This window comes from Gopherus evgoodei, chromosome 16, assembly GCF_007399415.2.
Source record: "Gopherus evgoodei ecotype Sinaloan lineage chromosome 16, rGopEvg1_v1.p, whole genome shotgun sequence".
Lineage (NCBI taxonomy): Eukaryota > Metazoa > Chordata > Testudines > Testudinidae > Gopherus > Gopherus evgoodei.
Window position 1 is genome coordinate 13,743,451 of NC_044337.1, and position 26,732 is coordinate 13,770,182.

General features: G+C 45.1%; 2 protein-coding genes across 8 annotated transcripts in view; one reads left to right on the top strand and one right to left on the bottom strand.

Annotated features, from left to right (window-relative positions):
* Positions 1–23,204, top strand: part of NUP188 (nucleoporin 188) — a 51,092-nt gene extending 27,888 nt beyond the window's left edge. For all 3 annotated transcript variants that reach the window (XM_030535926.1, XM_030535928.1, XM_030535927.1), the window contains 19 exons: positions 519–725; positions 1,327–1,496; positions 2,651–2,720; positions 3,688–3,755; positions 6,137–6,332; positions 7,046–7,123; positions 8,100–8,185; positions 8,700–8,845; positions 9,882–10,063; positions 11,423–11,623; positions 12,358–12,450; positions 12,675–12,833; positions 13,891–14,028; positions 14,557–14,631; positions 15,988–16,197; positions 18,127–18,258; positions 18,436–18,506; positions 18,881–19,010; positions 19,794–23,204. In XM_030535926.1, the coding sequence (XP_030391786.1) occupies positions 519–725; positions 1,327–1,496; positions 2,651–2,720; positions 3,688–3,755; positions 6,137–6,332; positions 7,046–7,123; positions 8,100–8,185; positions 8,700–8,845; positions 9,882–10,063; positions 11,423–11,623; positions 12,358–12,450; positions 12,675–12,833; positions 13,891–14,028; positions 14,557–14,631; positions 15,988–16,197; positions 18,127–18,258; positions 18,436–18,506; positions 18,881–19,010; positions 19,794–19,964 (2,583 nt within the window). In that variant the 3' untranslated portion in view covers positions 19,965–23,204. The remainder of the gene's footprint in view (positions 1–518; positions 726–1,326; positions 1,497–2,650; positions 2,721–3,687; positions 3,756–6,136; positions 6,333–7,045; positions 7,124–8,099; positions 8,186–8,699; positions 8,846–9,881; positions 10,064–11,422; positions 11,624–12,357; positions 12,451–12,674; positions 12,834–13,890; positions 14,029–14,556; positions 14,632–15,987; positions 16,198–18,126; positions 18,259–18,435; positions 18,507–18,880; positions 19,011–19,793) is intronic.
* Positions 22,633–26,732, bottom strand: part of SH3GLB2 (SH3 domain containing GRB2 like, endophilin B2) — a 40,398-nt gene continuing 36,298 nt past the window's right edge. For all 5 annotated transcript variants that reach the window (XM_030535934.1, XM_030535933.1, XM_030535932.1 and 2 more), the window contains 2 exons: positions 24,927–25,176; positions 22,633–24,146 (listed from right to left, as the gene is read on the bottom strand). In XM_030535934.1, coding sequence (XP_030391794.1) covers positions 24,039–24,146; positions 24,927–25,176 — 358 coding nt within the window. In that variant the 3' untranslated portion in view covers positions 22,633–24,038. The remainder of the gene's footprint in view (positions 24,147–24,926; positions 25,177–26,732) is intronic.

Genomic DNA, 26,732 nt, shown 5'->3' on the forward strand with positions numbered 1-26,732 from the left:
CAAGATACAACCTGTGAGTGTTCTTGCTGTGAGATTTCCAACCCTATCAAAAAGGAACCTATATTAAGATTTATCCAGGGACCCTGTATTAAGACTTATTCTTTACCTATTAGACTAACACTTCTTGATTGTTAAAATCTGAAAGCTCCTCTAGGTTTTATTTAGGCATTTAAATGTTGCAATTTCGGGGGGATTTATTTTAACATCTCAGCCCAAATCTGTCTAGCTGGCTGTCTGTCATCTTCAGTTTTGCCCCTTTCCTTGTGAAATAGATGAGGAATGGAGCATAATTTCTAAAGAGGCAAGCAAAACTCAGAACAATTTGGCAATTTTCTACATGTTCCATTAAAATCAAAATTATTTCTTGATTTTTCCCTCTCCCATGTCCCTGCGCTCAAGGGTGAGAGTTTTCTGGTATTTTCAGTTTAAAACAAATATCACAAGCCCCATTTATATATCGAGAGGAAGCATCATAGCAATTATCTCCATTTTTTTAGCATGTTTCTTCCCTTTTGCAGGTAGCTCCAATGTCTGTTTACGCCTGCCTTGGGAGTGATGCTGCTGCCATTCGTGATGCCTTTTTGACCCGCCTGCAGAGTAAGATTGAGGACATGCGCATTAAAGTCATGATCCTGGAGTTCCTCACGGTTGCTGTAGAGACACAGCCTGGGCTCATTGAGCTCTTCCTGAACCTGGAAGTGAAAGATGGGAGTGATGGGTCAAAGGTAAAACAGCAAGTGTCTACATAAGGATTTACTAGAGTAACAGGATATTCCTATCTTTGCATATGGCTTGGAGCTTTCCTGGCTTTGTTCCTTATTTTAGTAAAGATCTCTAAGGCTTTACTTTGTCCTCAGTATGAGTGTCTTTGTCATACACCCCGAGGCGCCTGACAAGATACTGAACATTGGTTTTAATGCTGTGTAGCCTGATTCTGGGACGAGAACCTTATGACCTTCTGATCAATTTGCAAAAAGGTTCCCTTCGACCAAAGAGAAATCTTCCTCTGTTCTCCAACCACTATGCAAGCACGTCTTGTTCCAGTATGCTATTGAATTGCGCCTACAAAATACGCAGGGAAGTAAAACTTTTTTCCTGCCCCTTGAAGTAATCTGACTTATAAAAATAATTTATTCCACTCTTCACTGTCTTTTTAGATATTCCTCATAGGTGTTCTATATTAAATGTATGTGTATATGAAATACACACCTATACCATGTGCTCAAGCTTTACTTCCCTGTGTATTTTGTAGGTGGAATTAAATAGCATACTGAATCAGGAAGTGGTTGGATGTAGATGTCTCTCATTTTCTCCCTCTTGCTTTAGGAATTCAGCTTAGGGGAATGGAGTTGCCTCCAAGTGGTCTTGGAACTGATAGACTCCAAACAGCAGGAAAGATACTGGTGCCCTCCCCTCTTGCACCGGGCTGCTATTGCTTTCCTTCATGCCCTGTGGCAGGACCGTCGGGATAGTGCCATGCTGGTCCTGAGGACCAAGTGAGTCATTTTCTTTTCTATGCTGTCTTTAGATGTGGCCTGTATTCCTTGTTTCTAGATGTATAACTTTGGCTGTTTTCAAAATATATTTTGTTTGAATGGGCTCAGTTTACCGGGCTCTCCAGATCACTCTGTATGACTGCCTTGTCCTCAACATTTACCATACTACCAAACTTAGTGTCATTGGCAAATTTTATCAGCAGTGATTTCATATGTATTTCCACATCATTGATGAAAATGTTGGATAGCATTGGGCCTAGTACCGTTCACAGGCTGATTCAGAATGGGCTGTTTTAAACTCTATTTCAGTGAATAGAAATAAACATATCCCACCAGTTCTAACCGGTTGGAGGATGCCTTATAATTGTAACTTAGATACTTGGTGGTCAGACTCAGAGGCTTCTCAGCTAATAGCTGGTTAGACCTCTTCCTCCAGTCTCCAGGTAACCTGATTTGCATGCAGAACATTGGGGAAAATTTCAGTAATTAGGGACGTTTATGTTAGGGAAAAATTAAACTTTCTGTTGTGAAGCACATATGCACAATTCTGTTGAAGTAACCCTTCTCTTTCAGTGTGCTCTGCACTCCCAGTTGAGTAGTGTTACTACGTGTATGGTGTGTGAAATATCTCAGACCACGGAGTTTGCCATGAAAGGCTGGCAGGATCAGGCTGTTCCTGTCAGGTGTACTTTGTAGGTCCGTGGCTCTCAAGCAGGGGTACGTGTACCCCTGGGGGGTATGCAGAGGTTTTCCAGGGGATACATCAACTCATCTAAATATTTGCCTAGTTTTACAACAGGCTACATAAAAAGTACTAGCACAGTCACTGCAAACTAAAATTTCCTACAGACAATGATTTGTTTATTTTGCTCTATATACTATACACTGAAATGGAAGTATAATATTTATATTCCAATTGATTTATTTTATAATTATATGGTAAAAATGAGGAAATACACTATTACTGAAAAATTGCTTGTTGTGACACTTTTTTGTATTTTTATCTCTGATTTTGTAAGCAAGTAATTTCTAAGTGAGATGTAACTTGGGTGTATGCAAGACAAATCAGAGCCCTAAAAGGGGTGCAGTAGCCTGGAAAGGTTGAGAGCAATAGGAGAAGTATGGTACATTACAGTATTTTTGTGTGTTTTTAGGCCAAAGTTTTGGGAAAACTTAACCAACCCCCTCTTTGGGACCCTTTCTCCCCCCTCAGAAACATCAGAGGTGAGTTGTTAATAAGGACTGAAAATAGCTGTGTTTTTCTGAGAAGTGAGTGGTGCGTGCAACTTCCTTCCTTTTGCTTGTTGCCATCGAAGAGGAAGTATGGTTGGGTAAAGCACAAGGAGGAGTTCTGAGAGTGGGTTTTATTTCCAACACTTGCACGGATTATCTGCGTAACTTTGGATTAGTCTCCTGAACTCTCACTATCTCTATTTCACCATCTGTAAAAACAGAGATAACATCTACCTAACAGGGATGATGAGGTTTATCTCCTTAATGTTTGTAAAGAACTAGTACACTAGATGTGCAATATTGTGTGTGTGTGTACATACGTGTACAGGATATTTTGCTCCTGTTCCCAGACATCTGAACAATCTCTCCTCCTCACTGGGCCTACCTCACACTGACTTGGGGTCCTGAGGATTTTGCCATTCTTCTGCTTTGAAAACCTCTGTCTTCCCTGTGAAATTCTTAATTCCCCTCCATCCAACTGTCATACAGATTTGAATATGGTGCTCTTCCCTTGTTGGCAGAGTAGATGAGCAGAGGCAGCTGCTCTTACATAAGTCCATTTGATCCTTACTCTCCCCTATCTAGAGAAGATGGCTGTGGCTCTCGTGGGTGGGACAGTTTTCACAGGAAAGTGCAGTACCATTCACTCTGCCACTAGGTGATGAGCAGGCACAAAGTCTTGCTTCCATCCCTGTCGGCCCCAGGGAGGCCCAGAGGGTTGCCTTTGTGCTAGTCCCTAGGCCCTGTTGGCATAATGCTCAGGAATCCAAGGGTAACAGGAAAACTGGGGCCACTTGAATAGCACAAGGGGGCTTGATTGACAGTGTGGGTGTTCTGGACTTCTTAGACTATGGTCCTCAACTCTCTTTGTAGGACAGAGCTTGGGACACAGTACTTTCAATCTGACCTGGAGCAACAGATAACCTGCTCATGCTCTGCTTTTATTCCCTCTTTGTAGCTCAGCGTCTTGGACACTTGTGCCTTAATCATGAAAATCATCTGCCTGGAGATCTACTATGTGGTCAAGTGAGTCATTGACAATCTGTCCTGCTCTAGAATTTTCAGTGATGCTAGGAGCATCTGAAAGTGAGGGCAATGTCCTGCGCTGTATGTGGAGAACATAGTAAGAGATTATCCATGTTTGAGAGAGAGGCAAGTTGGAGCTAACAGTTCTATGGAAGTGCTGGAGGGACAGTCAGTAGTTTACCTGTGGCTGCTGGGGCTTAGAAGAGAGGAGCACAAGCCTGCCTCATTTGATTTGAGTTTCATTCAGTCATCTGTTAGAGAAATAGATGTTATGAGAAGAGTTTCTGTGATCTGTAAATGTGACATTCTGGATTTATGGATCTCAAAAGAGAAATATTTGTCCTGGAATAATGAAACTTTAAATATTTCTAAGCTCATTATGAAACTATGCAAGCCACAGTGAAATGTTCCCATTACACACTGGATGCTATAACTAAAATTAGGACAATCTAGCTTTTTCTCCAACTTTGTAGCAGTGCATAGTATTAAGTTGGTGCCCATGACGTTTATGCCAGAAAATTTTACTTTGCTTCAGTAGGATTCTTTGGATAGAGGAGGGTAATGATGTGTTTTAGAAAAAAGTTTCACCATTTTAATACCCATAATTATGGCATGACATCAGTTTACTACTTTAGCTTCTTGTAATGTTGGTTGTCTTTTTTTGAGGGTAGGGTAGGTACATTCTTCTGTTGGTCTAGCATTGCCAGATATGGTATTTTATGATTTTGAGGTAATACTACATAGAATAGCCCCTGTTAAACATATTTCCTTTGATAAGCTTAGTTTTTGTTTGAAGTGAGTATCAACTCTGTATAATAACACTGAGGGGGTTCGAGTTTGTGTGTCTGACTTCTAAATCAAACTTCCTCAACTTACAAATGAATGGATGATTTTCTAGTTCCCAAACTTGCAAAACATATCCTGAGGTTTAGAAGTCCAGATGTGTGTTCTATCTCGCTGTCCCACCAGAAATAAAATTCTCAGTAAAATTTCAGAGTGGTAGCCATGTTAGTCTGTATGAGTAAAAAGAACGAGGAGTACTTGTGGCGTCTTAGAGACTAACAAATTTATTTGAGCATAAGCTTTTGTGGGCTAAAACCCACTTCATCGGATACATGGAGTGGAACATACAGTAGGAAGATATACACACACAGAGAACATGAAACAGTGGGTATTGCCATACCAACTCTAATGAGTAATTAATTTAGGTGAGCTATTATCAGTGAGAGAAAAAAAAAACTTTTGTAGTAATAATCAGAATGGCCCATTTCCAACAGTTGATAAGAAGGTGCGAATAACACTAGGGAAAAAAAATTAGCATGGGGAAAGTTTTTACTTTGTGTAATGACCCATCCAATCCCAGGCTTTATTCAAGCCTAATTTAATGGTGTCTAGTTTGCAAATTAATTCCAATTCTGCAGTTTCTCGTTGGAGTCTGTTTTGAAGTTTTTTGTTGGAGTATTGTGACTTTGAAATCTGTAGTTGAGTGACCAGGGAGATTGAAGTGTTCTCCGACTGGTTTTTGAACGTTATAATTCTTGACATCTGATTTGTGTCCATTTATTATTTTGTGTAGAGACTGTCTGGTTTGGCCAATGTACATGGCAGAGGGAGGGGCATTGCTGGCTGTTTCCCCATGCTAATTTTCCCCCCTACTGTTACTCTCGCCTTTTTGTCAACTGTTGGAAATGGGCCATCCTGATTATCACTACAAAAGCTTTTTTTCTCCTGCTGATAATAGCTCACCTAATAGCTCACTTTAATTACTTACTTTTGTTACAGTTGGTATGGCAATACTCATTTTTTCATGTTCTCTGTGTATATATATCTTCCTACTGTATTTTCCACTCCATGCATCCGATGAAGTGGGTTTTAACCCACGAAAGCTTAAGCTCATATAAATTCGTTAATCTCTAAGGTTCCACAAGAACTCCTCGTTCTTTCAGTAAGATTTAAAATCAAGTCTGAAGCATGATCCAGAATGGATTCCAGCTTCTTCTCCCAGAGCTGCTCTGTTCTGCAGACCTAATAGGAAGCAGTAACTTACTTTTATCCCTAAAATCAGCAGAATGCACAGACAGGGGAGCTGATTTTCTGAGTAAGAATGTGACTCTCTTACATATTCACTTTCCTGAATGTAACTACTCTTCTGAAAAGTCAGGAATAAATAAAAACCACGTTTAAAAAGATGAGTTGGGTCTCTCTGAGGGTCACCCTTCTTCCATACCATTTGATGCAATAAGTAGAGTCCCCTTCTGAATTCACTCTGTGTGCCCATAACAAGCTGTGCCCATAACTTTCTAATCTGAATCTTAGGAGCATGTTCTCTGATCAAAGAATAAATGAAAATGTATCTGATTTCCCTTTTTTGGCTTTGTCAGGGGCTCACTAGACCAATCCCTGAAAGACACCCTGAAGAAGTTCTCCACAGAAAAGCGCTTTGCTTACTGGTCAGGATATGTGAAGTCATTGGCATTGCATATGGCAGAGACAGAGGGTAGCAGCTGCACTTCCTTGACAGAGTATCAGATGCTGATCTCGGCCTGGCGGATGCTGCTAATTATCTCCACCAGTCATGTAAGAGCCATCCTGATTAATAATGTTTTGAATAGATATATGCCCTGTTATTCAGGCCACATGTGACACAATAAGGGATCAGGCTGCTGGCTTTTGTTTCCATTATCTTGTATGTATACTCACAATCCGAACGGGCACCGTACAGCAAATTACTTCAGTGAGTTTTGTTTTGCCAAGTGATCAAAACTAGCATACTTTATGTGTGTGGCATGGGAGTGCGGGGATGTTACATCATTTCTATAATAAGTGTAAAGAAAGCCAATAACACTGTCTATACCCAGAGAGATGCAGTAGGTTATTATTTTCTACTGTATTTTCCACTCCATGCATCCAGTGAAGTGGGTTCTAACCCACAAAAGCTTATGCCCAAATAAATTTGTTAGTCTCTAAGGTGCCACAAGGACTCCTCTTTGTTTTTATAGTACAGTGTGGTGAAGAAGCCCAGTGTATACCCTGTCCTCAGTTATCTGTCACTCAGTGTTGGCTTTTTGCCCCTTGCTTTTCTAACAACTAGTAATTCTTAATTTCTTTTTCTATAATTGAATCATCCGGCAGATGCAAAAGTCTATGCCACCTTGTAAATTAAGAACAAATACAAAAAGGGGGGAGTTGATGTTGGATTGGAAAGACGAGGGTGCGTGTTTTGTTGATGTAACTTTCACGATCATGTATATTTAGTCTGAACTCTCAATTTGTCTCTGATCCGTCGCTAGGCAGATATAATGCATCTGACTGAAACTGCAGTCCGGCAGCAACTGTTTTTGGAGGTGCTAAGTGGGACCAAAGCTTTAGTAAGTGTTTGCATTTCTATTCGTAGCTCTTCAAGGAAACTGTTTCAAGAATGGGAGCACAATTGTCCAACTCCTTTGTGGAGCTCTAGTCATGTATCTATTTGTGGTTCAGATTTTCCCATATTCTGTGAGATTAGAGTGAAACAAGAAGGTTTATCTCAGAATTACTTGCTCTCCATAAGTCTTTATTCTCCAAATTATATTTGATTTTCTTGGCCAGTGGGTGACACTGCAATTAGTGCTATCTAGTGATCCTGCAGTGTTGCCAGCTGTTGAAAGGCAGGCATGGTCATTGGCTGGACCCTGTGTACTCATTCCAGCTACCTGCAGTGTCGCTTGCTATTGAAGGCAAGGTCGATTAGCTGCTAGATCTGAAGTTGCTGCATTGTTTCTGCACCGGCTGATGATGACTATAATAGATGTTTCTTTTAGGCGGATGTTTCACCTGGGGATAATTTCCTCTCTTTCCTCTTGAGATAGCAAGAGGAAACTGTGGTGCATGACTTTACGCCAATAAAAAACAAGTGTGCCTCAGCTTTCATTCCACGTAGGTTGCAAGCTGAGATGTAGAATTTATAAACGGGATCTTGCAATGGATCCTTGGAACACAGTGACCTCACTGCTGAGAGTTAAGTTCTGTTGACCAAATGTGCTGTTAATATCCAGGACTCCTCACGCCTTTCTTAGCAGTCGTGCGGATGGATCTCTGCTCCCATAGCTCTGTGGAAGGACATATTGAGTCGCATCATCTTTTTATAATCGATAGTACCATAAACCTCTTTAGCTACAACATGGCTGTTTCTCCACATATTCTGTCGACTACCTGCTCTGTACACGAGTCTGCTTGGAATATAGCAGCTGGGCAGGGGTGGGATGGGGAAGCAAGCTCTTAGTGCTCTAAATGTCTGTGTTGAGCCGCTTCAGCTTTCTCATCTGTGAATGTTGCAACTGTAACTGTTGGGACATCTCTCCTTAGCTGCTGGTCCCCATGTCGGTGTTGTGCCTGCAGCTGGGGTCCATGCTGTGCACCCTTCTGCTGATCCTGCTTAGACAGTGGAAGAGGTGGGTGTGCTATTTGGATAACTCTTCGTAAATAAGCTAATCGTCACTGATGAACGTAAGAACTTGGAAGATGTTTGAGTTGCTGTATAGACGGAATTGTCATGGTGATATGGGAAATAAAGCGATCCCTTATGGTTGCACAATACTCTTTATCTTGCCAGGCCAGGGCTTCGGGGACTGTGCAGTCATGGGATTCACATTGAGGGTGGCACTGATGATGGATGCTGCTGCTGAACTTCAGTGTTAAATAGTGATTTTCTGCTTTTGTGAGTTTATTTTCACTGGGGAGAAGTGGGACAAGGACACTTCAATTATAACAAGCCTGCAATCTCACTGTATTTCTGCCCACATTTCTGAAATATCCATGAAGAGACCCTACTGATGACTTAAATTAAGCAAACTGTATCTGTGGCCCCCCCATCCCCTAGACATGATTTGCGCAGATCAGTCACAGCCAAGATGATAAGTGGGGAATCTTGTCTTATCTGACGAGCTCTCCCTTTTTTGTTGTCAGCGAGTTGGGTTCTGTGGATAAAATCATAAACTCCTTGACGCAGATTCTGGAGGGAGTGCTGCAGGCAGATCAGCAGATGATGGAGAAGACCAAGGCTAAGGTGTTCTCTGCTCTCATCACTGTTCTGCAGATGAAGGAGATGAAAGGTGAGATGGCCTGGCAGAGGTTATGAAGATCAGAGCTGCCACCACTGGAAACACTTGTGTCCCATTCAAACATTTTTTTAGTCAGGAATGCACACATTGTTGGCTGCCAGTGCAGGACAGTGACTATAGTTGGTAGCTAGTGGGATTTTTCTGTTTAATTTATCTTATTTATTATTTGTATTACGGTAGCTCCCAGAGGCCCAGTCAGCATCCACGTCCTGTTTTGCTTGGTGCTGTACAGCACAGAGTCAAAGGCACTCTCTGCTCCAAACAGCTTACAGTTTTATCACTTAATCCTTTTATATGGCCCTCATCCCCCCAGTCTGAAAGCTGCAAGGCCCGTCTCTGTGCACTTTTTGAGAAGAATTCAGGTTGAGCACGAGAGGGATTAATTTTAGTTGTTATTAACACTTGTGCCCACCAATGGGTTATTTTCAGCTATAATGATAGGGAAGGGTGGTGCAGTTCATAAAGTTGGAGTGTGTATATGATGGGAATTGAATATTTTAAGGGCTCTCAAACGTGAGACAGGTGTTCACTGAATGAGAGAAATATAGGAATTGCTGGACTAGACCACATCCATGGTCCTTCAAGTCCAGTATCCTGTCGCTGACAATGGCCAGTACCAGCTGCTTCAGAGAAAGGTGCAAAAAATCCTGTAATGGATAATTATAGATTAACTCCCCCCGCTAATGGCTGGTTTATGCACTGAAGCAAAAGAAATTTGTAGCCATTTCCCCCCCAAGAGATCCTGTTTGTTATGATTGTACATATTGTCATTATCCAGATGAATGTCTAATCCCTTTTTGAGTCCTCTTAAGCCCTTGGCTCTTTCGGCTGGCTTCGTTCGGTCCCTCTCCAGTTCCTCACAGTCTCGTATAGGTTATAAATAGATATTTGTAGCATAATGAAATGCAAAGCGAATAAGTCCTGTCTCTGAGAGATGGAGGCCCCAGCAGTGCAGTAGTTAAACTGAAAACAGAAGTGTGAGGGGAATGAGTTAATCCATTGTGTGCTTTGTGTGTGTGTGCCACAGTGAGCGAGATCCCTCAGTACTCCCAGCTGGTGATGAGCGTGTGCGAGACCCTCCAAGATGAAGTAATTGTGCTCTTTGATCGGACACGACACAGCCTCACGTCTGGAGACTCTGCAGATGACAAGGACAGCATGGAAACAGATGATGCCTGCCGGGGTAAACACAAGGACCAGCGAGATGGGGTAAAGGAATCATTCGCCTGCTCTGCAGCCATGTTCTCTTTCTGTAAACAAAGTTACCTGCTGTGTCCGCTGCACCATAAAATGCCCCATCTGCATCAGATCACTGGGTAGAAAATGGAGTGTCTTGATGCTTTATTTTGCCAGAGAGGGTTTGCAGGCTTATTCACTTCCTGGTGGCAGAGCCCCTGTGATTACGCCCAGACATAGGGGATAGATTATTGAGATGTGCTTCTCTTGCTATACAAAAAGTTCTGGGAAGGTGCTCTTCAGAAATCTGCTCCTTGTGTGCAAGCCTGTTTGAACTTTAATATGAGGTTCCTGAAAACACACAGAGCCTGTTCTTAGCAGGTGTCTCTTCCAAGGTATTTCGTTAACACGCTCTGATCTCTCTGGTATCTATGGAGGTGTCTAAAAATATTCCCTACCATGTGTCTGATGACAATGTACGTGGCTGGCTTGTTTCTCTATAATGCAAATCAAAGACCTTGCTCCCAGCTCCTTGCGTCTCCTATACATCAAGCAGGTCAGTTACTAGTGGCAATATATGTACCTCCTGAGATAACAACCCCAGGAGAGCAAGTCCGGAAGTCTGATTGTGTCCGTCCTGCATGCTGAATGTACATTTGCCAAGTAGCAGATAGGTCTGAACTGCCCTATAGACTACAGTAAGTGGGATACCAAGGAGGATTGTGGTCTCTTTGTTGAAGCTGGGGACGTGGGGTCAGGATGCCTGGGTACCATCTCTGCTATTGACAAGCTCTGTAACCTTGGGTGAGTTATTTAACCTCTCTGTAAAATTAGTATTATGTTTACTACTTCCCAGAGCACTGAGACTATTAATACTTAAAATTTGCTTGGAAATGATCATGAAAGGTTTTGTAAGAGCAACGTGGTGGTTGTCATACAAGCAGTTAGGATACTCCCACCTCAAGGGGGGAAGGGCGAACCCTTGAAATTGTGGGCTCAAATGTGCAAAAGTCTTCAGTGGCCTCTGTGTATGTTTCACACCTTGCTCCTTTGTGACCCATAACCTCTAAAGAGACTGTGGGTTGGTCCTGACTGTGAAGGACTATTGTAGCTGTGAGTCTGGTGGTGTCAGGTCTCCTCTGAGTACCTTACTGCAGGAAATGGATTGTTACTGCTTCTCTTCTAAATCTGTTTTAAGGCACTTTGCTACTATGCGGCACCGTAAGCGTACACAGTGTTTACTGATGCCATAATTCATGTATATGAGAACAGTTACAGCTTAGATCCCATCTACCCATTTGTTTTTGGACAGGCTTTTAATGTCTGTCTTTTCTCCCTATCCCACACTCTGGGATCTCATGTCCCTTTCTCCCTCCTTCCCTGTTGCTGCAGGTGTGTGTTCTAGGGCTGCATCTGGCAAAGGAACTCTGTGAAGTAGACGAAGATGGAGATTACTGGCTGCAGGTTACTAGGAAGGTCCCTATGCTGCCTACTATCTTCACTGCCCTAGAGATCAGCCTGAGAGTTAAACAAAATCTTCACTTCACAGAAGCCTCATTGCACCTACTGCTGACCTTAGCCAGGACGCAACAGGTGAGAGAGAGACCCAAATGAGAGCTTCTTGCTGGATTGTTGGTTCTATATTTAAAATGCAGTTCGTGTCACTGCGTTGTGTGTTGGCAGCATCAAGCTGTCCAGCTGAGCAGTGCACTATCCCTAATGGGCGCCATTAAAGCCCTGCCAAGGGGGAGGAGTTAGTTGCAGGTCTTGTACAAAGAACTGCTTAGTGTTTCCTTTCCTTGCTTTTCTGGATAATGGAATGTCTGTGCCGGAAGAACAGAACCAATCCTGCCCTAGTGTAAACCTATAATTCAGAGCAAGTGCTTTCCCTGCAAACACCCCCCTCCCAGCCAAATGTAGCCAGTACAGCTAAGACAGCACTGAAATGCAGGAATCTGCTCTCCCTGTAGCCATAATTTAAAGCAATACTTCTTTATTGAGACCTCAGCACTGTACAGGGGGAGGAGTATATAAGGTTCCTTTCTTACAGGAACGTTCAGTCAAAGACAGAGGGGACACACAGGGTACCAGGAGATGAGGAAGTGTGTTCACCACACAGCCGTGTCGGGGGAGGGAGATATTGTTTTTCATTTTAATGGAAGAAAAGTAGCACTGTCCGAGGTGGTGGAATTCAGGTTTCTGGGCTGCAGGGATGAAGTGTCTGAAAGAGAAGGGTAGATGTGTAGAAAACAGAAGTGCTAGAGGCATCTGCCCTGGCTCAGAGACAATGGTGGTACCTCTGACAGTGACTTTTCTGTGTTGTGCAGGGTGCAGCAGCTGTGGCTAGTGCTGGTGTCACACAGAGCATCTGTTTGTCCCTCTTGAGTGTATACCAGCTCAGCACTAATGGAACAATTCAGGTGAGTGCTGCTTCCTCTTGATGTGAATTTGAAACTCATTGGGAAAACTGTGTCCTGCTCACCCTCTACTGGCTCTGTACTAGAGCAGTCATAGGAATAGAAGAGGTGAGCACTGTCACGTGTGGCCCTGGAGAACTCTGATGTCATTGTGAGAAGTGTGGGGTGTATTTGAGGGAACAGAAAAACAAATAAACCATGTGTCTTCTTGTGGCTGGTCTGTTCAGACACCTGCTTCATCTCGGAAGTCTCTGGATGCCCCATCCTGGCCTGGGGTCTATCGTCTCTCCATATCATTGATGGAGCGCCTTCTTAAGACACTAAGGTACAACTTCCTGACAGAGGCACTGGACTTTGTGGGTGTCCATCAGGAGAGGATTCTTCAGGTATGTCCAGCGCTTGCCCTGTAATAACTCAGTTGTCATGTATGTAACAGTAGCAGCCAGAATGTGCTAGACACAGAAGACACAGTCCCTCCCTCAAATAGCTTACATTCTTCAAAAAATAGGTGAAGAGTCAGGGAAAGGGATACACAAGCAAAGGAGTCAGACAGGTGATGGATACATGTCTTGGTAGCTATTAGATCCTGAGCTGTTAGCACCTATCCATCACTTTTACTCTTGGGGGTCCTACTTCTGCTACAGCTGTTTCATGCACTCACTCAACACAATAACAGTTGTGGGTGCTGGGTGAGAGCCTAAAGTCTGTAACAGACCTCACTTGGACTGCATCGGTTAATGAAAATACTGCAGTTAAGGTCCAGTTTCCACTTAGGTGGGCAGCTCGAATATCTAATACAGGGGTTGGCAACTGTTCAGAAGTGGTATGCCGAGTCTTCATTTAATCTCTCTAATTTAAGATTTTGCGTGCCTGTAATACATTTTAACATTTTTAGAAGGTCTCTTTCTATAAGTCTATAATACATAATTAAACTATTGTTGTATGTAAAGTAAATAAGGTTTTTAAAATGTTTAAGAAGCTTCATTTAAAATTAAATTTAAAATGCAGAGCCCCCGGACCGGTGGCCAGGACCTGGGCAGTGTGAGTGCCACTGAAAATCAGCTTGCGTGCCGCCTTCGGCATGCATGGCATAGGTTGCCTACCCCCGATCTAATATTTAAATCCCTGTAACAACTGAACTTTGTGAGGGCAAATTTGCTGAATAGCCCTGTTCCTAGGTAGGTGCTGAATTGTCACTGTGTTAGCAAACTTCTTCGACAAATAGCCCTCTTGTTTTGGAGCAGGAGCTCCTGCTGACTGGAACGGGCTAAACTTGTAAACCTCAATGAGTTCAGAATGTCAGTGGTGTCTCCTGTCTGTACTGGAGCTGGTAATTCTCGTACTGCTTTCTCCCTATGTGTATGCAGCTCTTCCTTCGAAGTAGGAGATAAGTATTTTTGTGCTCTGTCCATCATGGTCTGCATCCTTTCTCTCTCTCTCCAGTGCCTGAATGCAGTACGGACAGTGCAGAGCCTGGCCTGTCTGGAAGAAGCTGACCACACTGTTGGCTTCATTCTTCAACTCTCCAACTTTATGAAAGAGTGGCATTTCCACCTTCCCCAGCTCTTGAGGGACATACAGGTAGGAACCAAAGCATTCCCCTGCATACTGCATTTTCCCACACAATGCCCAGCACAGCAGGACAGAGAATGTGGCTAAGGCAGAGAGCTTGCAGATAGCTCTTTCATTGACGCTGTTTTAGTGGGGATCATAACAGGCCATTAAAGGAAGGCGGCTCTTTATCATGAAGAGTTTCTGGACCTTACAGTCACATAGCAAGGTACATTTAGTTGAGCGGGGGGGGAACTGACTGGGACTTGGAGATGACAACTTTTGGAGGACTGACTGTCTTAGTGCATGTGGGTTGGAACCTCAGGGTCAAGATACTTAAGTAAAACATTGGTAACATCTGAAAACGCCACTGTTGTCCATTCTGGGGTGAAAGGTTCTGTTCAGACTGGATTTTCATATTGTTAGGGTATAATAGTAAAATTTAGTCTTGTGAGGGGGGCACTCAGTAATGGAGAATTTGGATGCTTGTTTAGGTTGCAGCTGTGGAGAGTGTCAGCTATGGATTGATCAGTTCCCCACCCCTCCTCTTCATTTCAGGTGAACTTGTGTTACCTCTGCCAGGCTTGTACCTCCCTCCTGCATAGCCGCAAAATGCTTCAGCACTATCTGCAGGTGAGGATGGGGGTCCTGGGAAAACTGAAGGGGGAATTCTGGTCCTGGGTCCCTCACCCATAACCAAGCAAGAGATCAGTCAATATCTAGTCACTGTTTCCAGTGACAACTGCTGACCAAGACCAGCCCAGCAACCAAGGTTTAGTTATACTCCTCTACAGCAAAACTTACGAAGAGCACCTCTGTGTGACGAAGTGGGAATGTTCTTAATGTTTTCTCTGAATACTGTGTGGGTGCCTCAGTTTCCCCTATGCATTTCTTAAGCATCTAGATGGTGGGATGAGGGGGTGTGATTGGTGTAGAGCCCTAGAGGGCCAGTGTGATGGTGTCTGCAGAGAATGACTGACACCCTATCTCCTGGCAACTGACGGCCTGGGCCTCTCCCTTGCAAAAGTGCCAGCTGAAGGTGTTGGAGAACAAAGAGATCACGTGGCCTCCTGGCCCGGGAAAGAGACAAAGGCCAGAGGAGGGGCTGGAGAGTTTCAGTTTGGAGCTAGCTGGGGGAAGGGAGGGTGCCCTAGGGCTGGGGTCTAAGCTCCCTGCACCGCAAGACGGACTTGACTGAGGGGTCCTGTTTCTGTACCTACAAGCTCTGTTTTGGACTGTGTTCCTATCGTTTAATAAACCTGCTGTTTGACTGGCTGGCTGAGAGTCACGGTGAATCACATGAAGCTGGGGGTGAAGGGTCCTGACTCCCCCACACTCTGTGACACTCTGAAATAGGGGATGTTTTGTGGGCCAGTCATATTAAGCAGAATGTATCTGAAATAGGGGATGTTTTGTGGGCCAGTCATATTAAGCAGAATGTTTCTGACATGGAAACCATAGCCACTGCCTGAACTCTTTTATTAGCTACTTCCGAACTACAAGCTGTGCAGGGGGGAAGCTGTGTCCCAGTGGTTATTGTACAACCCTGCCCCCTAAGAATGAGGAGACAGCAAGGACTTCGTGTCCTTGGCTTGATTTAAAGTGGTGGTGAAATACAGCTCTTGCTCTTGTGGTACCCTTAGATGGACTTTGGGTGGGAAGGTGATGCACTTCAGGCACAACTTGTGTTGGGGCTAAGGTTCTTTCTGTCAACAGTTTGATTAGAAAAGCCCTTTCCAGAGTGTGCTCACTGAACACATGCACACTGTACCCTTGCAATAAAGACAAGGCTGCGCCTTATGATGCAAGCTAAGCATAGACCTCAGGCTTCTAGTAGGTTGCCAACGTGGCCCTTAGTTGGGCAAAGCATGAGTATCTTGCTTTAGGGATTCCTGTTACTGGTAACTTGTTTTTCTGCAAAGCTTGGCCTTAAACTGCAAGGGATTGCCTCTATATGTGTGTGTCTTCACTTGACTTCCTTCTCCACAGACGAAAAATGGTGACTCCCTCCCATCAGCTGTGACACCTCGAGTGCAACGCACCCCCCAGACCTCCTCCAAGCATCCAAGCCCTGAGTCAGAGGCAGCCGAGCAGAAGGCACTGCGTACAGTGCAGTATGGTCTCTTGAAAATCCTCAGCAAATCTCTAGCTGCCCTACGGCACTTCACCCCCGACGTCTGCCAGATCCTCCTTGATCAGGTACAGGAGAGTGATGTCTGCGGGGAGGGAGTTTGAAGCACCCTAACTGATATTGTGGGTCTCAAAGGAACCACAGCCTGTCCCATTCATACAGGAGACTAATCCCTCCCCCTAAAACACACAGGAGTCCATACCTGCACCTCAGACCACCTAAACTGAATTGCAGGGTACATCCCTAGATTTTAGGCAACCAGAATGAGCATTTTATTGCTATTCATCAGTGTTTGTGTTGATTCCATCTTAGGCAGTGAAATAGGAGGACGTTTGCACCTCTATTTACCACATTAGTCTTTTGATTCTAAAGAGCCTAGTAGCCAGATAGCTCTTTGGCATGGAGAAAAACTACTGTGCTATGCTGATGATAGGTAGTGTAGACGGATCTGGGGGTAGTGATCAATCTATCAAGGATCGATTTATCGTGTGTAGTGTAGACACAATAAATTGATCCCCGATTGCTCTCCTGTCGACTGCTGAACTTCAGCAGTGTGAGAGGTGGAAGCAAAGTCGACGGGGGAGCCAAGGCTGTCGATCCAGTGCTGCGAGGACGCGAAGTAAGTAATTTTAATTCGATCTAAGATACATCGACTTCAGCTACGCTATTCTCGTAGCTGAAGTTGCATCTTCTAGATCGATATCCCCCCCACCCCCATGTAGGCCAGGCTATAGTGTCCCCTCCTTAGACACTTGTCTTGTCTCTCAGTGTGCAGAATAAACTGGAGGTTGAGACTTTTTTCTTATTGCCCCTTTAACACCCTTTTTACCCCTAATACCTTAAGCAGGGATGGTGGCCGCACCCAAACCTTTAGCACTCACATTAATGCAAACAAAATGCTGGCCCTGGCTGTCAACATCTGTATCTGCCAGCTGTTCTTTGAAAGGTGGAGCCCAAAGCAGGATGTCAAGGTCCATGAACCCTAAGGAATCAGACATGTCTCAGTCTGAAAGGAAGTCCTGTCTGCACTCTCCTATCAGGGGATTGAGGTGGAGGTGCAGATATTTTCAGAGCTTTCACTGGGATTGTTCAGCACAACCATGTGTGTGTGAGAGAGACACCCGCCCACATCCCACCCAATTTACCAGAGCAGACTAATGCTTCAGCTAGTCTTACATCCTACTCTAGCAGTTACACATGCTTCACACTTCATGAAAAGGCACCCTCCCAACATCCACTTTGCTAGCAGAGTGTGGATCCATACTAACAGCGAAACCTAGAGCAGGGGTTCTCAAACGGGGGGTCGCAAAGTCATTACATGGGGGTCGTGGGCTGTCAACCTCCACCCCAAACCCAGCTTTGCCTCCAGCATTTATAATGGTGTAAAATATATTAAAAGGGTGTTTAATTTATTAGGGGGGTTGCACTCAGAGGCTTGCGATGTGAAAAGGGTCACCAGTAAAAATGTTCGAGACCCACTGACCTAGAGGGTAGAGCACTGGACTGGGACCCAGGAGATCTGGATTCTGTTCCTGATTCTGCCTCTGGTTTATTGTGACCTTGGGTAAGTTACTTCCCTCTTTGTGCCTCTGGCCATGTCTGCGATGAAGCGGGGGTCGATTTAGCGGGTCTAGTGAAGACCCGCTAAATCGACCACAGAGCGCTCTCCTGTCGAAGTCAGTACTCCCGCAGAATGAGAAGATTAAGGTAATTCAACAGGAGAGCGTCTCCCATCAACGCAGCACAGGGAGACACCATAGTAAGTCAGTCTAAGCTACGTCGACTCAAGCTACGTTATTCATAAAACTTAGGTCAACTTACTGCCATAGTGTTAACAAGGCCTCTTTTTCCAGCTGTGAACTGGAGATGATGATGAGACTGATCTTGCTTTGTAAAGTGCTTTGAGATCTATAGATGGCAAGTGCTGTATAGGAGCTAGGTGGTTTTACAATGCATTCCTGCTGTTTGGATTCACTCCTGTCTCCTCTTCCCTGCAGTCGCTGGACCTGGCTGAGTACAACCTTCTCTTTGTTCTGAGTTTTACAACACCTGCCTTCGATTCAGATGTCGCTCCCTCCTTTGGGACGCTCTTGGCCACTGTCAACGTGGCCCTTAACATGTTGGGAGAGGTAGGAGTCCACGTTCTCCTAATTCAGTCTGTGAAAGCTGAAGAGGCGTAGCAGTTGTGCTGTGTTCTGAGCTCTGTTCAGCGGCTGTTTTAAGGAGGAGTGGGGGCTGACCCAGGTAGCTCTCCTCCCCTTCTGCATCTCCAGGCTCTAATACAACTTTCCTCTTTCCTTCTCCAGCTGGATAAGAAGAAAGAGCCCTTCGCTCAAGCTGCAGGGCTGAATACACAAGAGGAGACTAAAACTCTTAAGTAAGTCTCTGGGTTCTGTTCCTTCCCCGTGGCTGAGCAGAGGCCCAGTGCTCTTCACTTGACCCAGAGCGTGAGCTGTAGGTATAAGTGTCACACAACCAAACACATAACCCAGAAAGCAGGCAGGCTGATGTCCAAAATCATCATACTGATTCAGCTGTTGGTGGGCACAGGAGAAGAGGTGGTGGTTACTCGGTACCCAGTCCACTCTAGCCTAACTTACCTGTGCTTTATGGTGACTTTTCTATTGCCCCAGGGTGTAACCAGTTAGCAGACAGTAGCTCATGGTTACGTCTGAGCAAGGATATTGTACTCCAGCAGTAGTGCAGTGGCACTGTTTTGCTCCTACTAATTTGTGGTGTTTCCTTGCACAGGTCTTTGCTCATGTTTACAATGGAAAACTGTTTCTACCTGCTCATCTCCCAGGCTGTTCGGTATCTGAGGGACCCAGCGGTGCATCCACGAGACAAGCAGCGGATGAAGCAGGAACTCAGCTCTGAGCTGGTAAGCATTGTGGAGCAGGTTTCCTGCCTTGTGCTACGTTCCTCTTTCTCCTTTTAGCTCATGTAGATGTGTTTGTTGTGGTGCCCAAAGGCCATCCCTTCTCAGCGATAGCCTGGCCAGGCTAATGGAAACAGCTGTACACAGAATCCCATTACATTTAGTGCTTGCGATTAAAGTATTCCGACCTTTCTACCATGGCTGTCAAGGCCATGTAAGTCTCCTCCTGTGTGTAAGGCTCAGTGATACTTTGGAGGATGAATACACAGAGATGCCTAGAATCTGCAGAACAGATGTGACAAAGCCAGATGTGACTAAAACCCAGAACTGGATAACTATTCCTGGATTTGCCATATAATAGAACTCTCTTTGAGCTAGGGGCAAGCTGGTTAAATACACTAGTTTCCCCAGGCATAAAGGGGGTAATATTGACCTGCCTCACAAGTATCAAGAGGCTTAAATCATGGTGCATAAAGCACATTGCGAGCCTTAAATTGGAGGTGCAGTGAGAATGGGACAGGGATTGATGTGCTTCTGCAGTGCCTACTTTCATCTTCGTTTGCCCCTTTGGCTGTGAATGATCCAGTGAAAATGCAGTATAGGCAGAGGACCATTAGTTCTTGACTGTTCAATGGCAGTCAGTTGCTGTCTAGAGTAGACTGCCTCAAGACCTCCCCCTTTGGGTCACAGAGTCAGGTGGCACAGTCTCCCAGGATTCCTGCCCGGGGAGGGGAGGGAGAGCGCATGTGCTGGGGAAGCTAACTCACTGTGCGCTTCTCATTTCAGAGTACACTGCTCTCAAGCCTGTCTCGTTACTTTCGCCGGGGCGGCCCCTCTTCTCCAGCCAGTGGGGTTCTTCCCTCCTCCCAGGGAAAGTCTGCCTCCAAGATTGGCCCTGAGGGGCAGGAGCCTTTGGTCCAGCTGGTACAAGCTTTTGTCAGACATGTGCAGAGATAGGTTGTGTGCTATTGCTGCTATTTCAGGATTGCACCAGAACTATTCATTTCCACCTCAGAAGGCATCCTGCTCGGTTGGGCTCATAACTGAGTTATAACATCTGCTGGGGAGATAGATCCTGTTGAATGCTTGCACCTGAGTTGGAGAGTCAACATAAGAAGGTCCAAGAACGCTGCCCAGTCCATGCATGCTCCTTGCCTGCTAGAGCGATCTGGCTGGGTTTAAGTGTTGATCAGTCAAAATCTTTATTTTTATAGCTTGTACGCAGCAGTTGGGGGGGGGGGGGAGAGGAGGCAGGTTTTTAACTATTTTCCTTTGGGCATTAACTCTGCTCTTAATGCAAGGTGCAATCTTCCTCTCCCCATCAGTAAGTCTGGTGAGGCACAGGCTAGTGAACAGCCAGCAATTCAGAGACCAGCTTTCTATTGCTATTTTTGTATCAAAGGGGTGCCAGTCACTGCTGCTGGGTTGGCAGAGCAAGGTAAAATGGTTTGTGTGCACCTGTGTCCCTCCTGCTGTTGATTTGTGTGATATGTACATTTTTGAGGACTAGAAGGCAGCCTTCTTCAAAAGGTTTTTAAGTCAAAATTCCATTGCTCAGATCTTGCATTTTTTGTAACTGTGCCCTATTTATACTGATATTAAAACATTTATAAACAGCAGTTGGACTTGGGGGGCTTCCCTGCAGTAGACTAGTGCTGTCTGTTGACTTAAGACTCTCACCATGGCGTATGCAGCGTAGGCGTGTCAGGATAGCAGAGTTGCTCAGTGGCTGAGGTAATATTTTTACTGGACAATGTCCAACCTTGCCTCTTTCACTAGCAGAGCCCTGAAGAGCACCTGTATAAGCTTGCCTCTCTCCCACAGGTCGGTCACACAAAAGATTACCTCACCCACCTACACTTTCACAAGGCAGGTCAGATACCTGTAGCATAAGTGCTAGCTCACACCATAGGTTGTTAGGAAGTAGAGAAAATCCTTGTGTGTGAAGCTACTGCTGTGTACTGTATGCTTTTCATCTTATCACCCCTTAATTTAAGTCCAGGCTGCTGCAGAAAGGTGTGGGGACTGAGCAGGAATCTAGTTTTATCAGCACCTTTTAAAAGACAACTTCTCCCTTCAACTGCTCTGGGGAAGTAGTGACAGGAAGCTGCTCCTTCAGCTGTGTGTACACTGCTGTCAGGAAATGTAATTACAGCATGTGTAGAGATACCCCAGTTGCTTGAGTAACAGCAGTGAAGCTACAGCAGCATGGACTAGTCCTGTCAGTCTAGAATGCTGGCTAGACTGTCCTGCAATTACAGCTTCTACTTGCAGTGCTTGCTGATGGATGTTCTGGTCAACATTAAGTGAGAAACCCAATACAAATGGTTAACTGTTGTCTTGTTCTTCAAGCTTAGTTGAGGATTGATTCTGGGCTTAATATTTGCAGCCATGAATGGTGTAGCTTATAGCTAAGGCTACATATGTGCCATGGCACTTTTAGTAAAAGTCATGGACAGGGCCATGGCAAAATTTCACAGCCCATGGCCTGTACTATATACCTGACAGGCTTGGGTATGGGGGGTGGTGTGTGGCTCAAGACCCCCTTGAGAGCTGGGGAGGAAGGAGAGTGGGCAGCAGTGGCCTGAGACTGTCCCAGCAGAAGTCAGGCCAATGAAGTTTAACAGGATTCATTTCAGTCTAGCTATAATGAGGGCTATTACTAGACAAAGCAGCTTGCTCCATTGAACTGCATGTAGAGAGGGAGCTTCTTGTGGTGGTTTCATGGCCCTGGAGCAGCAGCAGGCTCACTCTGCTTGTCTCTGAATTATTCAATGAGGGATGATAGTTTGAGGGTGTCAAGTTAAGCAAATAGGGGAATGAGATGAAGGCTTAGGAAGCTATAGAGCAGGATACACTATAACAGTCCACTAGAAAGTTTTATTCAACTAACAAACACTAATTCAGTATTATCTAACTTTCAGTAGTTCCCTATTGTGTGTGTATTGTATGGCTTTAAGTCTGGCTTACTGCTGAGGAATAGGCCAGGGTGGGAAGTTAGCACCTGTGTCCATGGCAATTACAGGGATCCTTAAAGCCTAAGAGCAGCTTGGGTTTGTATTTGTTAAATGGACAAGTAGCAGGGTATTCTTGGAACTTCCCCAGTGTGGGTCAGGAACAAATGTTAGGATAAGTCTGCAACAACTACAGAGCTTATACTGGCACTAAAAGGACTAGTCAAGCCCAGAACAGTGAGATTGGAAATGTTACCAGACCAGAGTGTGGCTGCTGTATTCCTTATAAACTACACCTGTGGTCTGGGCTAGGGAAGCAGCTGTTCCTTCTTAATTCAAGTTGCCTGCCTAGTTCACTTCTATACCAGACTATGCCTTCTCCAAACCCCACACTTCAAAAGCAGCATGCAGAACTGAATGCTGATAAGGTCATAGGCTACTTCCACAAGCAGATGTTAAAACAGCACTAGCACCTGAGGAAAGCCCCACACTGAACTTTAGTTTAAGCTAATAGGGTGAGAGAAAAAGGAGACATGTCAGAGGATTCAGAATTTTTAAGCTTAGACTGAGTAACAGTATTGCACAGCTCTTACAGTACCCCACTTTGTACTGTTCGCTGCTAGCTGGAAAGTGAAGTGGTATGGAACCCACACAAGATACTGAGACAGGAGGGCAGACTAGTTGTTTATTGGCAAATAAATGCTAAAAACCAATAGGTGCCCTATTACATTAGGATGGTCAGAAAGCAGAGTACAAGAGATCAGTGGATAAACAAGCAAGTCAGTGTCTGTCTAGACACCAGGGAGGGGTAGTGAACAAAGATCTTGGTGCAGTTGAATGCTTCTACATGGTTTGAGCTGCTAAAGCAATTTCATTTTGCCACCTAAATCCCTTAGCTGTTGAGCACATCACCTCTTAAGGAGAGCTTCAGACCAAGGTGTCCACTACTTCATCCATTCACCTCCTCAGTATTTGTGACTGTTTAAGTTACAAGGGCACGTGGGACAGCAAAATGAAAGGAGGGATGAGAAAGAAGAACCAAATAATGGCTGCTTGGCCTATGTAGTAGTAAGAGGCTCATTGTGAATATACAAAGTGTAAGAGGACCCATGCCACATGCTGTGCTAGAATGCACCAAGTCTGTTCACTACCAGCTGGATGGGACAAGACAGCATTTAAATTAATCTGATTGTTAAAAAAGACTAGCAGAATAAACCCCACCCCCTCCCCACAAAAAAACACCAAGAAGAGTAGCAAGCCTGGACAACAGCAGGGAGCAAGAGCTTTTTTAGAGGCTTGTAAACTCAGTCCATGCCCCATTGCTTGGAGGAAATGCAAGCACTGAAAGGTGGTTTTGTTCTTGCAGTACTGGCCTTGGGTCATTAGATTAGTGAAACTGGAAGAAAGTTTAACAAGCCATTCTGTCCCAGGCAGCAGCCACTAAGCACCATTATAGTAGCCCTGCTTTGTTCCTCTGTGGGCAAAGGAGTGCTGTGCATGGGGAATTGTGTTTTTACAGAGACATGCTATCCAAATACAGCTATATTTCATACAGCGCCTCATGCCCTTGGCCTCTATTGTTAGAACATGCCAGTGTTAGCATTTTGCAAAGAGACCCAGTGCCTTTGCCCCCACTGGAATGCATACAATGAGGTGGCCCAAGCAAGAGTACCCTGGTAAAGAGCCTCTGAGAAGAGAGAAGAAAGTCCACTTGGTCTCACACACCATGAGCAGCTGTTGAGGAAGAAGAGACAGGGCTGGTTCCTGGAAAGCCACCACAGTTAACACAAACAGGGAAAAGGGATGAGTAGAGGGAAACCCAAAATACCACATGACCCTTACAACTAACTCTCAAAGCAGGCTATTTGGACAGTTAATGAATTCAGCTCCAGAGGCCTTGGTGCGGGAGGAAGGGTCACTTCACCTTTCATCAGCCTAGTCAACTCCTCCCAATTCCCAGGTTAGTTGTGAGTGAGTTGACCCGAAGAGAGCAATGGTCTCATGAAGGAATTGGCATTAGAAATGCCAGGACATGGAGAGTTGCATTTTGCTTGTAGATTCTCCTTCCCAGCAGCATTTAACTGAGCAGTTCTAAGTAGGTGACAGGAACTTTGCCCTTCTGGTTGCCCCTCTCGCCTATGAGCCAGTCTGGATCCATCCCTGGCAGGCTGTACACTGTGATCATCTGGGAGAGAAATAATTAGATAAAATCTCATTCCTCATTGGAGCCAAGAACAGAATTAGGTTTGTGACAGACTCTCGCCTGGGAATTCCTCAAGGACCCTTCAGAGGCTTCCAAGTTTGTACGTTGTTTAGCCATGGCAGGACTTCAAGCCACCCCATATTGTCTCTGCCAAGCACACTTGTGTCAGGCCGCAGCTCTGTGCTCAGACATTCCCCCTCACTGAGGGCAGAAGGGATTTCAGAGGCATTGCCATGAAGTTGCTTAAAACTTCAGCCTGCTCTGAACTATTAGTCTCTTCAAGACTTTTCTACCTGTCCAGTGGTTGAGGACTGTCCCATTCAGCCCTCAGCACTAGAGAGTTAAAGAACAAGTTATCAGCCTTTTTATCTAACCCCCTGGGCTTGGTTAGGTGAGACAAGGCAGCTGAAGGAATTCTTTGGATAACATAGCTGAGCCTTAGTGCATTCATGGCAACAGAGACTTCAGTGGGAGCAAAAGGATGCAGCAGCGGTGTCGCACATTGGGTTGACCTATGGCATTGCAGAATTTGGACCCATTCTTCTCACCACCGCTGTCATTCTATTAACTGCAGTAGGAGTTAGTCCCAATTTACACTGGTGTAAACAAGAAGAAAGTCAGGCTCTCACTTACTAGCCCCACTAGTGAAGAGGCTGAGGCATTGCTAGTCCCCAGGGCCTTGCCAAGCCCTGATCCAGCACTGCTGTGCAGCAGTGCCAAATGGGGTGGGAGCAGCTGAGTTTTCAATGAACAGATACCAACCTCATCCGCTAATAGCGCCAGCTCGCTGCTGTCAGCCGCTTCATAATCATAGAGAACTCTGGCCTTCCGGGTCCCACTGGCTGGAGGCTTGACATCGTTCAGGTTCAGTGCCCCCTCAACAGCTGTGGCAGGGTTAGGTGCCCTGCCTACAGTGGCCACAACAGGAATTGTGGCAGCAACAGTGGTGGGAGAGGTGGTAGCTGGGGGAGGTGATGTGGACTCTGCATTGCCCACAAATGTACCTGGAAATCTTAGTAAGGGGGAAAGAGGAAAAGGCAAGTTAGCGAGGCTCCAGCATTGCACAAGAGAAGTAGCCTGTCGGTTCATGATTCTGACTAGCAAACTGCTCCCAAAGGGGGCTCTGAGCCAGCAGCCAGGGTAACTAGAGCTGCAGAAAGGATATGCAGAACTTTCTGTTGAGCATCCAATCAAGCAGCTCTGTTTGTTTCTCTCCTAATGTTCACGTTACACACAAGCACATTTTGTGTAGCCTATAGGGATGGTATTGTCACTGAGTCACACTTTGGAGTGTAGTGTTAATGTTTACAAGAGCATAACAGATGGTTCTCCAGTCCCCACTGCAGTGCTGCTCTACAGCACTGCCAATGCACCTGAATCCTCAGCAGCAGCACTGCCAGTCCTCCCTTAGGAGGCTCAGCTGAAGCCACCCTCAGCTGTGCTGTAGATTGGAGAGACTGACAGAATGCCACAATAGTTTTAACTCAAGACAGATTTGAGTCTTGATTTCTTGTGGTGAAAGGGTCAAGCGAGACCGTGTGGCCAAGCAGCTAGAGCACTGGACCAGCACTCAGGAGTTCTGGGCTTCACCAGTGGCTTATGGTACAACCTTGGCCAAGTTACTTCATCTCTGGGCTCATGTGTCTTCCACTTTTTGTCCATCTAGATTGTAATCTTGTGTGCAGGCAGCACCAGCACAGTGCCCCCTACCTCCAAATCTTAGCTGGGGCTCTAGGCTCTACTGTACTAGATAATCAATAGTGGGTTAATTTAATAAGGTTGTGGATCCCACACACCCATTAAAAATAAATAGCACCCATGGCTGGTCACATGTAATGTGCCATTAAAGTGTTAAAGGAGCACTCAAGGAAGAGGACATTGCAGAGAAGCTAAATGAATTCTCTGCACCGATCCTCATTGCAGAAGGGGTGGGAGAGATGCTCAAAAAGAATAGCTCTGATGTCAGTAACAAATCAGAAGTACCTTCCCAAATTGATGGGTCAATAGAAGAGGTTTTAGAGCTGATTAAACAGTAATAAGTCACCAGGACCAGACAGTTGGTATTCACCCAGGAGTTCAAGGAACTCAAACATGAAATTGCAAACTACTACCTGTAGTAAGCAACCATCACTGAAATCAGCCTCTGCACCAAATGACTGGAAGGTAACTAATGCAACTTTTTTTTTTTTCTTTTAAGAAGGGCTCCAGAGGAGATCCTGGCAATTGCAGGCTGGTGAGCTTAACTTCAGTACCAAGAGAAGTGGCAGAATGATCAGATACAGAAACATGATTAGTCAGGGAAGAGTCACAGCTTTGGAGAGGCATGACTTCCCTTTACAAATGTATTAGAATTTGTTGAGGGAGTCAACAAGCCCAAAGATATGGGTGATCCAATCAATACAGCATACTTGGACCTCCAGAAAGCTTTTGACAAGGCCCCTCACCAAAGGCTACACTACAGCTCTAACTCTGACCAGAGGTCAGGAAAGGGTCATTTCATAATTGCCCTGTTCTGTACATGCCTTCTGAAGCTCTGGGATTGGCCACTGTCAGAGACAAAATACTGGG